General features: G+C 45.3%; 1 protein-coding gene across 1 annotated transcript in view; it reads right to left on the reverse strand.

Annotated features, from left to right (window-relative positions):
• Positions 1–1,716: 1,716 nt before the first annotated feature.
• COL20A1 (collagen type XX alpha 1 chain) overlaps positions 1,717–20,550 on the reverse strand; it is a 141,200-nt gene continuing 122,366 nt past the window's right edge. The window contains exons 34-40 of the mRNA XM_081195997.1: positions 20,379–20,450; positions 18,641–18,676; positions 15,052–15,118; positions 12,089–12,277; positions 5,690–5,767; positions 2,778–2,933; positions 1,717–1,861 (exon numbers count right to left, since the gene is read on the reverse strand). Coding sequence (XP_081052123.1) covers positions 1,842–1,861; positions 2,778–2,933; positions 5,690–5,767; positions 12,089–12,277; positions 15,052–15,118; positions 18,641–18,676; positions 20,379–20,450 — 618 coding nt within the window. The 3' untranslated portion in view covers positions 1,717–1,841. The remainder of the gene's footprint in view (positions 1,862–2,777; positions 2,934–5,689; positions 5,768–12,088; positions 12,278–15,051; positions 15,119–18,640; positions 18,677–20,378; positions 20,451–20,550) is intronic.

Below are 20,550 nucleotides of genomic sequence, written 5' to 3' on the forward strand. Positions count from 1 at the left end.
GCAGCAATCTCTTCTGGGCCATGATGGGATGGCTCACTATCCAGCCTTTGGTTTCTCAACTCTGCCCCACACTCAACACAGCGGGGACAATGGAAACCTTTTTCAAGGCCCAGTTGCCTTGGTGGGACCTGATGCTGGAGAAGGGCAAGGTGGGAGGGCTAAACCTTTCTTCCCTACATGTTGTGACTTCCCTGGAAACCACCCCATGCCTTAATTAGACTTTTAAAAACTTCCGTTAGTGTCAATGGGAGCTTTTCGAGAAAGTTTAATTGCCAGAGCGGGGTGCTGAGCAGGGGAACCATTAGGCAATCTGCACAACTGGTTTTCCCCTTTGACCGCAAGAGTGTTAGAGTGCAAACAGGACCTGCACTCCATTCCCCGTGATAGCCAATGGAACGAAGCCAATTGAATTTGATGGATCACACCAAGTGATCTACTGCAATGCTACAAACTGGGTTTCCAGGCAGAGGAATCCTAAGAAAGCTGCAGGAAGAACTGACTGATGCTTCCACAGCCCTGCCAGGCCTCTTTTGGCCAAGCTGGAAGGAGTGTGCTTATGCATTATTAAATTCTTTTGAAGCAGGGGGAGGGGTATTTCTCCCCCACCCATTGGTCCCCCCCCCCGTTTTCTCTCCCAATGGGAGGGGAAATAGCTCCTGGTCCAGGACAGACACAGGTACTCCCCCCCCCAATTCAGGAGACATGTTTCAATGTGCCATTCCAACATGCAATTTCGTTATTTATACCCATTTTTAAACTGCTGGTTGTAACAATGACGATGATGAATGTTTCATCATTTTGTTTTCCACGCTGGATCTGAGCAGTTTCTCACGAAGGTTTTCTCTATTGCCGTGTAAAACGGTTGGAGGGCTTTTGAAAAAAATCAATTAAGCAGGATGCAGATCTTGTCAAGTAAAAATTAATTAAAATGCTCAGTGAATCAGCGGGGGTGGGGGGGCACCTTAGATCCGGCAGATCCAACTCTCAGTCTGCCACAGCATTGCTTGATCTGTTCCAACATGCACCCACCCCAACTTTCTACTTTATCACCCTTGGGTCAGCAACAGCAGGGGAACTGTCCACTGCCACATTGGGGAGACCTCTGACATCAGCCCCGTCCCTTCAACTGCAAGCGTCCCTTTGTGGCTGCAGAGAGGGAGGACCACAGCATCTATTCAGCATCCATTCAGCCACCTTTCTCAGGAGTTTAGAGCATTGCTTTAACCACTTTGTGGTAGCTGGTGGCTAATTAAAAGCTACAGGGACGTGGGTGGTGCTGTGAGTTAAACCACAGAACCTAGGACTTGCCGATCAGAAGGTTGGCGGTTCGAATCCCCACGGCGGGGTGAGCTCCCGTTGCTCGGTCCCTGCTCCTGCCAACCTAACAGTTTGAAAGCACATCAAAGTGCAAGTAGATAAATAGGTAGTGCTCCGGCGGGAAGGTAAACGGCGTTTCCGTGCGCTGCTCTGGTTCACCAGAAGCGGCTTAGTCATACTGGCCACATGACCCGGAAGCTGTACGCCGGCTCCCTCGGCCAATAAAGCGAGATGAGCGCCGCAACCCCAGAGTCGGCCATGACTGGACCTAATGGTCAGGGGTCCCTTTACCTTTACCTTAATGAAAAGCTACAGAGATGCAGGTCTGGGTATTATACGTAGGGCATCTTCGCGATTTTGCCAAAGAAGAGACAAAACAAATAGACCAAAACTGTTTCATTTTATGGGGGGGGGGAGGGGAAATGTGAATCTTCAAGTCACAGCTGTCCTATAGGTAAATAGAAGTTTACAGCAGAGGGGTCTGGGAAGCTCAAGTCAGTCTGCAGCATCCTGTATACCAGCCATCAGGGGATCAGCCCTGCATCTGGAGACAAAATCAGGACAAGGTGCTTAAGAAACACAAAAGAGCAGAGAGTGGAAATCCCTGAGGTATGTGCTTCTTTCCCTTATATGTGGCTAAGGTAACGTCTATAATGTGCCTGTTATACCCCCGCTATGTTCATCCACCCTGCCCTACATTCCAGAGGATGCTCAGAGTGCCAATGAATTCTTACTTCAGAGTATACTGGTGGGGCTGCTGCCACAGAGCTCAGATTTCATCACTGGACTCTTCCCCTGGGCTTCTCCTTTCCCCGCCTTCCTACCCTTGCCGTACATCCAGTCTCCTGTTATAGGCTTGTCACTGGGGCATTTTGTTTCAGACCCACGCTGCAAAGCAGGCCTAGGCAATATCGGCCCTCCAGATGTTTTGGAACTACAACTCCCATCATCCCTGACCACTGGTGATGATGGGAGTTGTAGTCCCAAAACAACTGGAGGGCCGAGTTTGCCTATGCCTGCTGTAAGGTCTCTATTTGCTGCTTCTGCTGCTAAAACTGTTGGAGGAACCCATTGCGTAAGCAGAAGACGCATCCTCTCTTGCAAGTGCAGAGGGTCTCTGGTTTCTATACGTTTCCTCTCCAGCTGAAGAACCCCCATCCATACCCCAGAATTACGGAAGGTCTCCTTCCGTATCTGAAGGAGTGTGTATCTGAAGAAGTGTGCATGCACACGAAAGCTCATACCAAGAACTAACTTATTTGGTCTTTAAGGTGCTACTGGAAGGAATTTTTTTATTTTGACTATGGCAGACCAACACGGCTACCTATCTGTAACTGGAAGGTCTCCTGCAAGCACAACTTTTTGGAGGGGCCGAAGTGGGAAGGAGAAGTCGAGAAAGCCTTGTGGCCAAAGGGGAACCCTGTTCTCTGGATTCTTCTTGGGTTCAAAAAAGCATTTACCTATTGTGCTCTCTTCATAGCACCCTGAAAGGACACAACCGCCTCCATGGCCAGGCTCTCCTGGTTGACCTCTTGCTCCAGGAAACCCAGGGGGGCCAGTGCTGCCAGGGGGTCCCTTGGAGCCTTGCTTGCCAAGCATCTCTTCTCCTACTGGACCTGTGGGGGGAGGGACACCAGAAGTACCACACCCTCAGTCTAGATTGCTGATGAATTTTGTTTTGTTTTGTTTGTATTTTAATTGTTTGGTTTTTTTATTGGAAATTTTATTTACAACATAACATAACCCCCCCACCCCCAAATACAGAAATCCACCCTCATTAAACACGAACATAACAAACAATAGGCATAACATACAACAATACAAACAACCAAATTTTTATTTTTTATCCTGTATCTGGCCTCCTTATTTACTTCTTATAAGCTGTTTCCTTTATGAGTAATTATTAAGATTTTTCTAATTATAACTTAAATATCCACAAAGTTTCCTGCAGACATTAATCGAATCAAGTCCAGGTATGTATTTTAGGGCACTGTTTTGTGAAGTATTCTCTGCATTTTCCCCATGCTTTTTGAAACTCTAGCCTAGTGTGATCTCTAATTGCCTCTGTTAATCTAGTCAGTTCAATATACTCTAACAGTTTGTCTTGCCATTCCTTTTATTTGGCACAATTTCTTTTTTCCACTTTTTAGCAATTCGGATCCTTGCCGCTCCTGTGGCATAGAGGAATATTTTCTGATCTTCTCTTGCTATACCTGCGTCCGTTATCCCTAGCAGAAAAGCTTCTGTATTTTTTATAAAGTTATATTTAAACATTTTTTTAAGCTCGTCATATACTATGTTCCAGAAGCTTTTGTTTTTTTTCACAGGTCCACCAAACATGTATAAGTGTCCCCTCTGTTTTACCACACCTCCAGCACAGATTTGTTTTTGTAGATTGCTGATGAATTTTGAACCACCAGGAGGAAGAAAAGAGGCACACAGAACTAACGGCTTTGTTGCACTTCATGTATTCAGCCGAAGGGGGTGTAGCAGCGTGGGAGACGACCAGCATTGGCCCTGCTACTATTCAGAGTTCTGCTGACCTGTCCAAATTGGCCCATGGAGGCAAACCTCTTGAAACTGGGAGAGGTAGTCTGGGAACAAGGACTTAAAGAGGCTCCGTCTTCTCTGAGCCTTTGTTGGAGCAAGTTGCTCACTGCAGAGCTGTCCGTGGTCCTGAAACTCCTGGCCCAGCTTGGCCCATGGGATCCAACGTTAGATTAGAACTGGATGCCCTCTACCATACAGATAGTTCATGGTGGCAACCAATGTGAGTTGCCAAGCAGAAGGCGGCTCATTTAACTTTAACACCCCCCCCCTTTTTAATGGGGAGCGTCACACAAGCAAGGCAATCATGGCTTCAGATACTTCATGTGGAGGGTTCAATTTTCATTGGAGGCTATTTGCACAGTGAAGAGCAGGAGGAGCTCACGCTGCTTCTCCACCACATGACTCTAGTACCATGGCTGGCTGAATGTACACCCAACACTTAGTGCTAGAGTACTAAGGGCTATGTGGGAGAGAGCTATGTGTGGGAGAGCCAGGGTGGTGTAGTGGTTAAGAGTGGTGGACTCATAATCTGGTGAACCGGGTTCGCTTCCCCGCTCCTCCACATGCAGCTGCTGGGTGACCTTGGGCTAGTCACACTTCTTTGAAGTCTCTCAGCCCCACTCACCTCACAGAGTGTTTGTTTTGGTTTAGGAAGGGAAAGGAGATTGTTAACCACTTTGAGACTCCTTAGAGTAGTGATAAAGCGGGATATCAAATCCAAACTCCTCCTCTTCTTCTTCTTCTTCTTCTTCTTCTTCTTCTTCTTCTTCTTCTTCAACCAACTGACCAAACTGCCTGCCACATAGAGGCAGTTAGTCCTCTCTCAGGATCTTGGACGTGACTGACAGCTTTATATCCCACATATTAGTTGTACTCAGAACAGACCCATTAATGACTGGCTTAGTTCCATTCATTTTTATAGGTCTACTTTGAATGTTTGTTGTGGGGGGAGGAAGGGAAAGGAGAATGTTAGCCGCTTTGAGACTCCTTAGGGTAGTGATAAAGCAGGATATCAAATCCAAACTCTTATACTTTATAGCACGTCAGTGTCATGCCCTGGGACCATGCACTGTGTGACAGACTCCAAGGTGGATGAGGCTCTGGCTCTGTCCTTAGGGGAAGAGCTGCCAGAACCACCTTCAGGACCCTCCTGACTGCAGGGTACAACTTTGCTGCCCTCCTCTGATACAGGGGTTGGATGCCCCAAGGCAGCCTTGCCACCCTAGACCCATAGGGGACAAAGGCTGCAGAAGAAGGCAAGGTTCCCTTTCTTGAGACAGGACAGGAATGCTTCCTTCTTTCTCTTCACCAGTGATGCATTTACGGGCAATAAAACCCTAAGAGGTGTTGGGAATCTGCATACGTGCAGCTACACAGAGGGAGTCAATTAGGGTTTGGCCGACAGCCAAGGCAATGTGAAGGAGTAAGTCTGCCTGATGATACAGAGGCATGGAGACAGCTCCATGATTGGTCAAGCTCTCTCACAGGAATAATGATGAATGTTCTACTAACTGGAATGTGTGGTAGTACGAGTTTGAGTTCAGGAGTTGTGAGTCGTGTATGAGAGAGCTAGCTAAAGATGCGTGTTCTGTTCTCTTCCTGTAAATAGTCCACTGTATATAATAAACACCTAACTACAAGTTCCTGGTTCCTGCTTCGTCCATCCACTCTGCAGCCAAGTTGCCAATTGCTTTTGTGAACTCTGTGTTTACTCTGCTAGGTCTGGCCAAGGTCCTGTAACTAGTCGGAAAGTTGCAGAACACCAATAGGTTTTGCCAATAAGAGGTGGTACATAAAATAAATTCAGTAAAATGTACTGTACCTGTTCGACCTCTAGGTCCTTGAGAACCTTCCTCATTTGTTCCAGGAGAACCTTTCTCTCCTTTGGGTCCAGAGGCACCTGTTGAATGAGAGAGTAAGGATTCCTAGCAATGTGTCTCTTAGCAATGCTCCATTGCTAATTTCATACTGGGATTCTTGACAGTCTTTAGAGGTTTTTAAACAGAGGTTGGATGGGCATATATCAGGGTTTCTTTAGCTGTGATTCTGGTATAGCTGGGAGTTGGACTAGATGACCTAATTCCCCTAATTGTACCAAAATGTTTTTAAACATCTACGGTATACATTTGCAGCTGCTTTTCCTGACACCAAGCCTCCCAATTTTGCTTTAGGTGAAATACAGATCCACAAGCCTCTTCCTCAAAACACACACACAAACCCAATAGATTTCACGTCAATGAAGCTGTTTTGGCTTAGCTCAAAATTCCTGCAGGTGTTTTTGCCTGAGCAGACCAGCCCAGTTCTGCCTCAGATCTTGCTTTAGGCAAAACTCAGTGGCAAACCCTGCTTTTTATCTACCGTCTTTAGTACTCTTCTTCAAATGTGGCAATCAAACCCGAAAATAGCACTCCAGGTGAACTGCTAGCAAACAAGAAAACATAACAGCTGCTAATATGCATCAAGATAATAGACAGCTCAAGCGATTAGCAGCTTCTTTCTTCTCATGGTTGTGAGTGTGAATGCAGAGCTCCTCTTGAATCCTCTTTTACTCAAAGGGAAGCCAGACCAGTGTTTAGCAAAATAAAAAAAATTCTTCCAGTAGCACCTTAAAGACCAACTAAGTTAGTTCTTGGTATGAGCTTTCGTGTGCGTGCACACTTCTTCAGATACACTGAAACAGAAGTTGCCAGACCCTTCTATATAGTGAGAAGGTGGGGAGGGGTATTACTCAGAAGGGTGGTGGGAGTGTTTAGCAAAACACTATTAAAAGCACCAGAATATTGGCCACAACGCACAGACTATCAGGCAATATTGGGCTGAAATTAGGAACCCACAGATCTGGAAACGGCCTCTATTTGTAGTGAACCACCAAGGCTACAGTACAGAGTAATCTTCCCCAACCTGGTGCATTCCAGCTGCTTTGGACTACAAATCCCATCATCGCAAGCCAGCATGACTGGGCCTGGTGGGAGTTCTGTAGTCAAACAGTTGGAGGGGGCCAGAGCTGAGGGGCCACCAGCCTGTGAGCTGGATGTGGCCCATGCGGTTTTCAAATGTGGCCCACAGCATCCCCTCTATGAAAGTCTTGAAAAAAATCTTTTCTTGGAGCCAACGTAGAGCTTTCCTCAAAGCTAACAGCAACAAAGAGGAGGGTGGAGGCAGTTCGTAGTCATGGCCAGTAGCCACTGTCAGCCATATTCTCCATGAATTTATCCAATCTTCTTTTAAAGCCATCCAAGTTGCCATAGTCATCGCGGCCTCCAATGGGAGGGAGTTCCACAGTTTAACTCTGTGCTGTATAAAAAAGTTTCTTTGAATTGTCCTGAACCTTCCAACATCTGGCTTCACTGGAAGCCCATGAGTTTTAGTGTTACAAAATAGGCGTGGGGAACTTTTCTCTATCCACTTTCTCCATGCCGTACCGTATTTTTCGCTCCATAAGACGCACCTGACCATAAGATGCACCTAGTTTTTAGAGGAGGAAAACAACAACAAAAATATTCTGAACAAAACAGTAGATGTATGATTATTGTGGTTCATGCTGTGGCCACAGACATGTGATCTGATGGTGAATTTGGGGTGACCCAATGCAAAAATCCTGAGGATCCATGTCGATCCGTGCTTTGTAACCACATTTTTGCACCATTGCAGCCCCAGGAAACAGTGGATGCGTCTGGTTTTTGGTGCAGGCTGTAGCCATGCACATGCTATGTGATCTAATGGTGAATTTGGGGTGACCCAATGTAAAAATCCTGAGGATCCATGGGCTTTTTCCTCTCCCCTCCCAGGCAGCCTCTGCTAGTGTCTCTTATCTCTTATCCAATCCCACCGATCAGCTGTTTCCTTTCAACACTCCCTTCCCTCTTGTTTGCCTTAGTGTCTTTTCCTTAGCTGGAGCAGTTTTTTGCTCCTCCTTTTCTTATAATTTCTCTCCTTATTGCTTTAGTCTTCCTGTTTCCCCCCTTTGCAAGTTTACTGTCCTTCCCTCCCCCCTCCCAGACAGCCTCCTTTATTTCTAGCATTCCTTATCTCTCTCCCCAATCGGCAAATGATCAGCGGCTTTGTTTCAACACCCACTTCCCTCTTTCAAAAAAAAAAAGAAAAGAAAAAAGGGGGGGAAGCATGATCTGCTTTTTGCCCCTGGGCAATTCGGCTCCAGGGACCATGCATTCGCTCCATAAGACGCACAGACATTTCCCCTTACTTTTTAGGAAGAAAAAAGTGCATCTTATGGAGCGAAAAATATGGGATTCTACAGTGCCACCTCTTAGTTGCCCTTTCTCCTAATTAAAAGTCCAAAACACTGCAGCCTTTAACTGACTCCATTAAGCAGTATCATACAGCTGCCCATAGGCAACCTGAGATGCCCTTCGCTTTGGTGATACAGGCAGAAGGCCACTTATATATGCAACTTCCTGTGGGCACAGGTGAAGATGAAGGCTTCTCTTAACGCATCCTAAAGTGGCGCCAGACTTTTGTATTGTACCATCTTCACTTTTGACTCCTTTCAGCTTATCATCCTTCAGTTCTTCTCATCTGTGAGCCATCTTGGCCAATTTATTTTCTAGGGTGCAACCCATGCCCTTTATTCTCCCCGCTTACGTGCAACATTTCACAAATTACCTTTAAAAGTCACCTGAACCCTACAGTTAAATTGAGAAATGCTGGGTCCCCGTTTCTTTCCTGCTGGGTAGAGATCCACGGCTAGACATCTAACTCGCTAAGGGGGGCAAACCATCTCCAAGATCAGCAATGGTTTATTAAGTTCTAATCTGACAAGCTGTCAGGCCCATTTCTCCATCCTCTTCTCTGCCATCGGTTTGCAAGACCACAAGAGGCCAACTACGTGCTACCTAATTTTCCTTCTCTGAGCTCAGCTGGATGTTTCCTGCTGGGGCACAATATAACCAGTTGGATCTGCAAGCAGCTTCAGGAGCTACTCAAATATCAGACTAGGCACCGGAGGGAGAGGGGGGGGGGAGGAAAGCAGGTTGACAGATTCAGGTTGGTGTGCAATCTACTCTCTGAAGCCTGCCAATTAAACCAAGAACTTTGACTCTTGGCTGTAAATAGAAAGGAAACCATCACTGAAGGATAGGGCTTAAATATCCACTCAGATAGCTTCCCTCTTCCCTCCCTCTCCCTAATGATAATGCTGCTTGCGCCACTCTGGAGCAGTATCTAAAGGAGGGTCCTTGAACAGATGGAGGCCTAATCCTTGCATTAAAACCAAGGGAGCTGCCAGGATGACTCGGCATTCACCACAAAACAAAGAGTTGCCGTAATGCTGCTTCCCCTCAAAACAAGGCAGCTTTTAGCTCCGGGCCAAGAGGGCAGGGAGATAAGCCTCTGCTTTTTCTAAAGCCCAGAAGAGAGCCCGGCCAAAAATAAAACCAAGGAGTGTGCGTTTGCCTGCTGAGTGGCGCGATAAGCTTCTTCTCGCTGCATTGGGTGGGGGAAACTACTGGCCAAGATTACAACCGTCCTTGCATAGAATTGTAGAATGTGGAGACCAGTGGAAAGAACACAAAGTCCTGCCTTTCCCCCTGTTCTCCCCAGGACAGGGTACCCTTTGTTTACAGCAAGGGTAGCCAATGTGGTGTAGTGGTTAAGAGCAGTGGACTCGTAATCCGGTGAACCGGGTTTGCTTCCCAGCTCCTCCACATGCAGCTGCTGGGTGACCTTGGGCTAGTCACACTTCCCTGAAATCTCTCAGCCCCACTCACTTCACAGAGTGTTTGTTGTGGAGGAGGAAGGAGATTGATGGCCGCTTTGAGACTCCTTAAGGTAAAGGTAAAGGGACTCCTGACCATTAGGTCCAGTCGTGACCGACTCTGGAGTTGTGGCGCTCATCTCGCTTTATTGGCTGAGGGAGCCAGCATACAGCTTCCGGGTCATGTGGCCAGCATGACTAAGCCGCTTCTGGCAAACCAGAGCAGCGCATGGAAACACCGTTTACCTTCCTGCTGGAGTGGTACCTATTTATCTACTTGCACTTTGACGTGCTTTCGAACTGCTAGGTTGGCAGGAGCAGGGACCAAGCAATGGGAGCTCACCCCGTTGCAGGGACTCGAACCGCCGACCTTCTGATCAACAAGTCCTGGGCTCTGTGGTTTAACCCACAGCACCACCCGCGTCCCATGAGACTCCTTAGGGTAGTGATAAAGTGGGATATCAAATCCAAACTCCTCCTCCTCCTTCAATGTGGTGCCTTTAAGATGTCGGCAATTTCCAGCTCCAGACAACATGGCCAATGGTCAGCACTGATTAGATAAGTGCCTCAACAATATCTGGAGCTTATCATGTTGGCTGCACCAGGTCTGCAGCATCCCACATGGAGGAGTAGCCAACTTTCCATCTGAAGCCTTCTGTGGGAGATGTTAATTCTCACAGAAACAAAGGGAACTCTAGCCAGACCACTGGTCCACCTAGTACTGTCTACAATGCCTGACCAACATCAGTGAAACTCGCCATTGTTCCAGGAAGGAGTCTTCCCAAGTACTACCTGGAGAAACTGGAGAGTGAAGCTGGGGGCTTCTGCACAGGGCTGGATGAATCATAAAGCAAAATAAGCATGTGCTTAGGGCATCGAGCGAAGGGGGGCATCACATAAATTTTCCAATGCCGGATTTTTGACATTCATGGTCACAAATTGCTCAGCTTAGCGTGCGTTTTCTCAGCAGAAGTATATTAAAAATTCCAACAGAACAACTATGCAACAAGGAAGGCTGGTTGCCTTATCTCTGATGCGTTGCGTAAGATTTTGAGGACCAAAGACTTTGCAATTAGAAAAAGTAGGAGAAAGTTTTTCAAATGTAAATAAAGTATACAAAAGTTTACACTTTCCATCTTACTGTAGGTTTTGTTTCATTTCAACAACAAGCAAAAATTTTATGGTTTATTATTGTTCCTATTTTTAATTAGATATATTTGGGGGCACCAAAATCCTTTAAATGCTTAGGGCCTCTAAAGGTCTTAATCCAGTACTGATTCTGCACCCAAAGCAGATGCTATAACCACTGAGCTACAGCCACACCTCCTCTTCTGCCCAACTACTGTATTTTTCAATGTATAAGATGCCCCCTATTTTGGGGGACTCCAAATTAAGAAAACATTCCTCAGCACTACCTGTGTATAAGACGAGCCCCAATTTTAAACCTATTTTTTTGGTTTAAAAAACCTGCTAGTCTTATACACGGAAAAATACGGTACTTTATTTCTATGCCTTGAATGAAGAAAGCTATTAAAAAATGGGCTTAGCGGTCTGCCCTGCTGTTTAAAAATATGGAACCTACTTTTGATGATCATCTCTATGTGCACATAAAGTTAATGAAATAGCAGATGTTGCTCATCCCCTCTTTTTCCTCTCGCCAATGACTTACAACCAAAGGATCATTGTTACTGTTGCTGCCATTAAGTGGCAAGGAAAGGGGTCTGGGAGCTGGATGGATGGCAGCAGGGCTGGAAGGGAATTCTTCACCGGCTCTGGTTAAAATCTGAGACGGAGAAGAATTTCAAGGTTATACTGTTCCCTTCTCTTTTTGAGGCAAGCACTATGAGCCCAGTGAGGTTTGCTTCTCAAAGCCTGGAAAGAAGACTCTGGAAGACATTTCTGCTGAATTGTGGTGTGCAACTGCACAGCTGTGCATTGAGAGAAAGGGAAGAGTGCTGTGCCCTTCAAGAGATCACATATGAAGGCATGCAGAAACTGTGGTATAAGTCAGCTTTTCCCCAACCTGGTGCCTTCCAGACATTATAACTGCACTATTACAGTGGTACCTCGGGTTATATACACTTCAGGTTACAGATGCTTCAGGTTACAGACTCCACTAACCCAGAAATAGTACCTTGGGTTAAGAAATTTGCTTCAGGATGAGAACAGAAATCGCGCGGCGGCGGCATGGCAGCAGTGGGAGGCCCCATTAGCTAAAGTGGTGCTTCAGGTTAAGAACAGTTTCAGGTTAAGAAAGGACCTCCGGAACGAATTAAGTACGTAACCAGAGGTACCACTGTATGGTAATTTATGGACCTAATAGGTATCTAAAGCCATTTGCACATAACAATATGAAGGAACATCTCCACCTCCATCGTTCTGCCCAGACACTGAGGTCCAACGCCGACCAGCTCCAGCCAATGGCCAGGGTTGATGGGACTTGTAGACCAACAACATATGGACACCACCAGGTTACAAGAGCGTTGGTCTAAGCACTTCTTTCGATACCTCTTTCTCCTGGATATCCATCTCTGCCAGGCTGTCCAGGCATCCCAGCTTCTCCTCTCTCTCCTTTCATGCCAGGAGGCCCAGGAAGACCAGGCGGGCCAGGTTCTCCAGGCTTCAGCTTATCTTCCCAAATGGGAACTGGCTTCTGTGAATGTTCATGGACGAATGAGTCAAACTTCAACACGTGAGCTGAAGAAGTAAAAGGAAAGGAGAGGGAAACAAGTAGAGTCTCTGATTTACTATCTCCATTATTTCCCATGATGCACCCTGCTTCTTGCATTTGTCAGGGTTTTTCCTGGACACACATTCACACAGTGCAATTATCGACACACCTGCCTGTACACATGTACCTGTGTTTTTGTGAAAGGGTATACTCTTGCCACTCTGTACAGCTCCTATATTATCACAGATGCTACGTCCTGTGAAATGTCACGTGTGAATTATGGACACAGATTGTACACTTGCTGGACATTATGTAGTCTGGCATGTAGTGTGACTACACATTTTTAGTGCATGGTTTTTAATTTTTAAATGTTTAATGTAACTTTTGATATAAGTTTATGATTTTGTGACATATAATTGTTTTTTTATAAATCTTCAGATGAAGGGTGGTATACAAATTTAATACATAAATAAAGAAAGAGTAAGTGAGGTCTGGCATGCAGGGAAAATATCATTGAATTATCAGAAGCATACACAGAAACCTGGTTCTAAATTAAGAAGCCTGATAGAGATTGGGGATGGGGAAGCTGATATACAGTACAGAAAAGAAACAAAATGGCTTACTTTCAAGGGCTGCATGCACAGCTTGCATTTAAAGCACGTTGAAAGCACCAGACTTCCCCCAAAGAATCCTGGGAACTGTAGTGTCGGAGCCCGCCGTTACAAATGGTGCTTTTTAAGCATAAAATTAAAACACAGAAGCTAGCAATATTTCCATAGACGGAGGGCAGCTCAATCAGACTTCACCTCTCCTCCAGTCCTTTTTTTCTTATTACCCTTTGTTCCTCTCCAGCCGCATGGCTGCATTCCATTGTCTCACGTTACCTACATCCGGTCAAGGCTTTAACCCACCCACAAACGATATAGGGTTACACTGCCCAGAGGGGGGGGAACATAACTCCATATAAGGTCATGCATTCCAATACATTGTAAAGCTCAGAGTGCTGGTCAGCCGAGGTCAGGGGGCACCCTGCAATATTACAAGCCTTTACCATGGCTATGACTCCCACACTGTAGCTCTGTAAAAGATACACAACATACCCCAAGGTTCTTTGGGGGAAGCCATGTGCTTTCAATGTATGGTGTGTACTCAGTCACCGTAAGCTAAGCTTCACAATCTTAAGAAGGAATCTCAGGCTTGCTTGCATGGGACAAAGGTCAGCCATGATGTCTAGCAGATGACCAATGACAATTCCCATATTTTAATCCTGAAGGATCAGGAGAGGCTATCGATGGAGAGGAGAAGTTGGATCCTCTATTATAGAGCTTTCCAAACTGTGTGTTGTGATACGTCAGTGTGTCGGCTGCAGTGTGTAGGCGTGTTGTGCAGATGTGCTCCACACTCCTCCTGGGGCTGGAAAGGGGTTAGTTTAACCTCCGGTTTGTTAGTAAAACTTAATTGCTGTGTCAGGAAATGATGCATTTCTGGAACGTGTGTCACCAACATGGAAAGTTTGGAAAGCTCTGCTCTATTAGGTGTGACTATGTGGGTCTGGGCATGCTCTAAGGGTAGAGTTTTGGCGCTTGGGACATGACATGCCCAACATGTGGAGAGAGACACAGACACACACACACACACACAGAGAGAGAGAGAGAGAGAGAGAGAGCGCTGCTCCACTGGCACAACTCAGGAACTGGAAGGTAAGATCTGAGAAATAGTTCCAACTTCGTTCTTGTAAAAGGACTATCAGAGGTGGGGTACCGTACTTTTCCGTGTATAAGGCACCCCCATGTATAAAACATCCCCTATTGTTGAGCTTTTTTTCAGGAGGGATTGCCTCGGCAGTAACCAATCAAACATCCACCCTATGCACTACCAATATATAACACGACCCCCACTTTTTAGCATAATGTAGTCTTATACACGGATGTAGTCTTATACACGGAAAAGTACGGTATTTCAAATCTGTGTGCACGGAGGATGCTTGAAATATGACAAATAAATTACAGGGTCATCAACACAGGTACACCACCTACCCCAAGCTGTAACTATTTATCTAGAGGTGGGAATGTGCTACAAAAACGTAATCACATAATGTGTTAATCCAGAATTTGATCAGATTACTTCAAAACAGAGCAGTGGTAAGGGTCAGAGTATTATCACAGCTCTGCTGTGTAGCTGAATTATCCAGAGATAGGGATGGGCACATCCGTCCCTTCTTGTTTCTCCCACTTTCCCATTTTTTCAAACTGATTTCCATATCAGTTTGCGGTAAATATATATATTTAAACTGTCCTCAAGAAATTGCACCAGCATTTTGGTGCAAATGTCTCCTAATATACCCCTTCTCTTGCAGGCAATTTTGCCTAACGTATATATTTTTGCCGAGCAATTTCCCCCAATACAGTGCATTCTTGTATCTTATGTTCATTAACGTATGTGGGGGTTTGTTTGTTTTTAATAATTGTTTTGGTTGGATAGCTACATTGCAAAATCTAGAAAAGTGAAAATTTTGAAGGAAGGCTGGGTGTCAGTGTGCACGTGCCTGTTTGTTTCCGGAAGTGCAAATTAAGTAGATGCATTTTTAAACGCAAATGGAATTGAATCCCTTCCACCCTTATCCACGGATTAAGCAATGGAACTTCTTATAATCTGAATTAAGGGGTGGATTCTGGCACCGCCAGCGAACTTTGGGTCAGGCAGCCCAGCATAGCGGAAGGAGATAAATTGTTCAGAGGACAGAGATGTAGAAATGGGAAGCCGGTTAGTTGTTCAGGTTGTTGGGCAGAGATGTACTTACACTGAATTAGGCGCTCACAAGCCTGATTAACCAGATGATAGATTGTGGCTAAAGACTGGGCTTCACCCTAAGGGGGAGGAGGGAAGAAAACAGATGGGGAGATCAATGCCAGCATATGAGAAGAGTAAAAACAGTCAGGTTTTGTACATCTCTCGTTCTTTGGAGCATGCCATGCAAAACAATATGATACACTGCAGTTCACTACCTTATCACCACCCTGTTTATTACTTTATTGCAGCCAACGCCGCTGGCAGTGGCTGTAAGCAGAAAAACCCCTCCCCTTCTCTTCTGCTTGCGGATGCCTACATCAGATCCTGCACTGGCTAGACTAGATGATCCTTGGGTCCCTTCCAACTCTTGTTGTTGTTGTTTAGTCGTTTAGTCGTGTCCGATTCTTCGTGACCCCATGGACCAGAGCACACCAGGCACTCCTGTCTTCCACTGCCTCCCGCAGTTGGGTCAAACTCATGCTGGTAGCTTCAAGAACACTGTCCAACCATCTCGTCCTCTGTCGTGACCTCCATCTTTCCCAACATCAGGGTCTTTTCCAGGGAGTCTTCTCTTCTCATGAGGTGGCCAAAGTATTGGAGCCTCAGCTTCAGGATCTGTCCTTCCAGTGAGCACTCAGGGCTGATTTTCTTCAGAATGGAGTGGTTTGATCTTCTTGCAGTCCATGGGACTTTCAAGAGTCTCCTCCAGCACCATAATTCGAAAGCATCAATTCTTTGGCGATCAGCCTTCTTTATGGTGCAGCTCTCACTTCCATACATCACTACAGTGGTACATCAGGTTACATATGTTTCAGGTTACATACGCTTCAGGTTACACACTCCGCTAACCCAGAAATAGTGCTTCAGGTTAAGAACGTTGCTTCAGGATGAGAATAGAAATTGTGTTCTGGCAGCACAGCGGCAGCAGGAGGCCCCATTAGCTAAAGTGGTGCTTTAGGTTAAGAAAAGTTTCAGGTTAAGAACAGACCTCCGGAACGAATTAAGTACTTAACCCGAGATACCACTGTACCGGGAAAACCATAGCTTTAACTATACGGACCTTTGTTGGCAAGGTAATGTCTCTGCTTTTTAGGTTTGTCATTGCAGGCCGGACGTTAGCCATTAACAATGAAATCAAAGAATTGTAGAATTGGAGACAATCCTCAGGGTAATCTAGTCTAACCTCCTGCAACATAGGAATCACCATTTCTCTTTCTTTCTTTGTGCTCTGGCACATATTAATTTTAAAACATCAACAAAGCCTTCCACTTATGGCTGCAAGTGGCCTTCCGAAACTGCTGTAATAATTCTGTATTATTAAACTGCTCTGCAAAGGAACAGTAAATCTAAACACAATCACATCCATGCACAGATCCTGAAGAGACTGTCAAGCAGAGGGTTCTGATGCTGAAAATTAATGTGGACACTATTAAAATGCATTCATTTCTGAATATTTAAAGAAGCCTGGCCATTCCTTTGTGATTGAATAACCAAACTCTATTTGAAATGGCACCTCTCCATTTATTTATCTATCTATCTACCCATACTCATATATATCTTTGGATATAGATATATCTTCCTTGCGACAGGTAATAAAGCAATCAAAATGCCGAAAACAACTTGAAAATAGTCACTGCCATTATCCATAAAAGCTCATAACGAAATGAAAATTGAGCCCTGCATCAAACAGCGAGATTTTTGATGACACTGTCTGGATCAATGTGCAGTCTTTACCCAAAATTAAGCAAGAACTGGGCAGGGTGCCCAGGAAATAAAAGTGAAAAATGCTATCACATTTCTGAAAGAAAAAGAAAAGATCAGAGAGGAAAGCCTAGCAAGAGCGCAATAGAGTGGGTTTAAAAATAAAATAAAATTGAAAAGTCAGATGGCAGAGGGAAATGATAGAAAGTCATGCACCTGGGTCCTGGTGATAGCTGCAGAGGGAATCTAGCAAAAGTTTTAAACCCATCAACCAGCCCATTTTAAAAAAAGAGCAAACAAACCTCACAGGAAGTTTAGCACACCTTAGTGCAGTTGGGAAAACTGGAATAGATTCCATGTGGTTTGCTAATCATTATTCCTAGTAGTTTGATTTCCCCAGAATGTTTCAGTCAGGGTGGGCTTCCCTAAGGGGCTAACTACATGTTACACACTAATGTGCAGAGCTGCATCCTAGTGTGTTTTGTTTTTTGCTTTTGGAGTCAAGCCACTTCAGGAAGGGGAAATTAAAGCAGAGAAGAAGGAAAACAGAAAGTGGCCTCTATATCAGTCCAGAGCATTGGTCCATCTATATCAGAGGTGGGTATCTGCCCATTGTCCTCTTTCCTATTTAGTGGTACCCAGTCTCTGTGAACTTCTATGACAACCCATGAAACAGAAGCCATTTCCCCAAGTCTGACATAGTTTTGTAAAATCCAATATCTTGTCCCAGATGCACCTTTGGCGATGTCAAAACTTGCCCCTAACTCTTGTAGGGAAAACTAGCCAACAGGATGCCTGTGTTAACCCTGGAAGAAAGCTGGATTTTCTTCTGAGAATGGGCAAAGCAATCTTAATGTGCAATTTATTTGGGGGTGGAGGAATGGGTTGGAGAAGAGGGTCCCTCCACACTCCTGGAGAACAGCTCTGCCACTGGGGAAAGGGGAATCCACCATGCAAAGTGGGGGTTCACAACATATCCAGGGAAAATCTATGGGCTATATTTTCACCCTGGCCTTAAACTGCTAAGGTATATTTTGTTTCATGGGACTTCTTCTGAATTTATACTTCGGAATGGTTTCACTTTTTGCATAATTGTAGTGGTTTCAACTGTATGTTCTATCGTCGTGCCTGGGACCTTATGGGCAAGAGCAGGTAAGAAATCAGATAGAACATTAACTAAATAAAGAAAAGGTCTACCACCAACACCGGAACTTGAAATGGGTTGTTCTGAGGGGGTGAGGAGGAGGAGGTGGGGGCCAAAGGTGGTTTTGGATCTACTGGATCCTTGAGAGTCCCAAGGATCTCGGTAGCGGCACCTGCCCTGTGGAACGCCCTCCCACCAGATGTCAAAGAGAATAACTATCAGGCTTTTAGACAACATCTGAAGGCAGCCCAGTTTAAGGAAGCTTTTAAAGTTTGATGCATTACTGTATTTTAATATTGTGTTGGAAGCCGCCCAGAGTGGCTGGGGAGACCCAGCCAGATGGGCGGGGTATAAATAATAAATTATCATCATCATCATCATCATCATCATCATCATCATCATCTGACTCATTTCCCACCCCATCATAATTTCTCTCCTGTTCATTTCAAAGGACTTTTAAAACTATGACACATAACCATCAAAGGGAAAGGAGTTTGTCAAATGCAACACTCTGCCATGCTCATTTAGGATTGCACAGAAGGGATTCCAGCATCCTGGGAAAATAACATTCCTCAACTAGACAATTTCACACTCTGGTGTCATCACTGCTGATACTATAGTGCAGGCTCAAGTACCAGTTTAGCAGAGAGACATGGGAAAATGTTCTGCAATAAGTCAGGTCACTGGTCCATCGAGCCGACTGTTGGCCACCCAAGGATGGGTTCCAAAGAGAATAGAAGCCAAAGAGACTCACCTTCTCTCCCCTTTCTCCTTTTGGACCAGGCAGCCCCTGCAGGAGAAAACAAAGCAAAAGGCAGTTAGAAATCTATCTTCTCGTTGGAGGCAGAAAATGAAAAGGCCACTCTGAGAACTGACAGATACAGCAGCCTAGTCTTGTCATTCTCCAGCAAAACCTGCAAGGATATTATACATTTAATAAGTCTCCTTTACGGCTTGGTTCCTGCAGAGAGTGGACAAAGACCTTCCACAGCAGGAATGTTTGGCCAAAAGCATAACTCATCCCCTTGCATAGCATAATAATAATAATAATAATAATAATAATAATAATAATAATAATAATTTATTATTTATACCCCGCCCATCTGGCTGGGTTTCCCCAGCCACTCTGGGCGGCTTCCAACTGAATATTAAAAACAATACAGCATCAGACATTAAAAACTTCCCTAAAGAGGGCTGCCTTCAATTGTCTTTTAAAAGTAAAATAGTTGTTTATTGCCTTGACATCTGCTGGGAGGGCGTTCCACAGGGCAGGCGCCACTACCGAGAAGGCCCTCTGCCTGGTTCCCTGTAACCTTAATTCTCGCAATGAGGGAACTGCCAGAAGGCCCTCGGAGCTGGACCTCAGTGTCTGGGCTGAACGATGGGGGTGGAGATGCTTCTTCAGGTATACTGGGCCGAGGCCGTTTAGGGCGTTAAAGGTCAGCACCAACACTTTGAATTGTGCTTGGAAACGTACTGGGAGCCAATGCAGATCTCTCAGGACCAGTGTTATGTGGTCCCGCCGGCCACTCCCAGTCACCAGTCTAGCTGCCGCATTCTGGATTAATTGCAGTTTCCGGGTCACCTTCAAAGGTAGCCCCACATAGAGCGCATTGCAGTAGTCCAAGCGGGAGATAACATAATAGCATAATCTGGGTAGGCGATACTTTGCAGGACACTGGTTACTAAGGGAAATCTGGTCTGGCCCATACCTGGGTGGAAGACCACCTTGAAATGTTCAGAATGCCAATTTGGGTTCTAGGATGGAAGGAAGGTGAGATAAAAATGTCATAAATAGCTGCATCTGCAAAAAAAGTGATGACCTTTCCATAACACCTTGTTGGGTTAAGCAATGAATCCAACTGATTCTTCAAAGGGACGGTATTCAAGGTACTGACTATTAATTGGTCTTCTGTTAAAGCATAATGCTACTTACTCTGCCCTTGAATTGATGTGTCTGTGTACTTCGTATTTTATTGGATTTGTACAGGTTTTACAGTTTGGCGCACTGCACCGAGTGCTTTTCTCGCAGAACGCATCTCAAAACTTTTTGAAACAATAAGGCAGACGTCTGTGCTTGAAAATGAGGAACAATGCACAATTAAATATGTGCCTATAAGTGAAGAATGGTGCACAATTAAGCCAATTACAGATTTCCAAGGGCAGCGAGGCCGTGAAATAACAATTTGGGAAAACAGCATTTTGTGGAAAATGACAGATCCAGTTTTGCAGATGCTGGTTATTTATTTGTTAGGTTATTCAGACTGCCCTATTCCAATGGCTGGGGGCAGGCAGCAAAATGTTTGTTGTCCTGGGCATGGAATGCCAGTGCTAGGAAGGAAGGAAGGAAGGAAGGAAGGAAGGAAGGAAGGAAGAAGGAAAGAAAGAAAGAAAATGGAAGAAAGGACGGAAGGAAGGAAGGAAGGGACAGACAAGTTTTACATACTCCTGGGCTGGTGTGCACTTGTGGGGGTGAAATGGGGAGGACTTACCGTCGGACCAACTTCTCCTGGGGGCCCCTTCTCCCCACTGCTGCCTCGGGCGCCTGCTACACCTTGAAAACCCTGCAAAGATCCAGGGAGAGCCACAATGAATGAAGATGTCAGATGACGGAAAATTATTGCGACTTGAGGCTCGAGGGAGACCAGCAAAAACAAACTTGCA

The sequence above is a fragment of the Podarcis bocagei genome (assembly GCF_964188305.1).
Source record: "Podarcis bocagei genome assembly, chromosome: 5".
In the NCBI taxonomy this organism is placed as follows: Eukaryota; Metazoa; Chordata; class Lepidosauria; order Squamata; family Lacertidae; genus Podarcis; species Podarcis bocagei.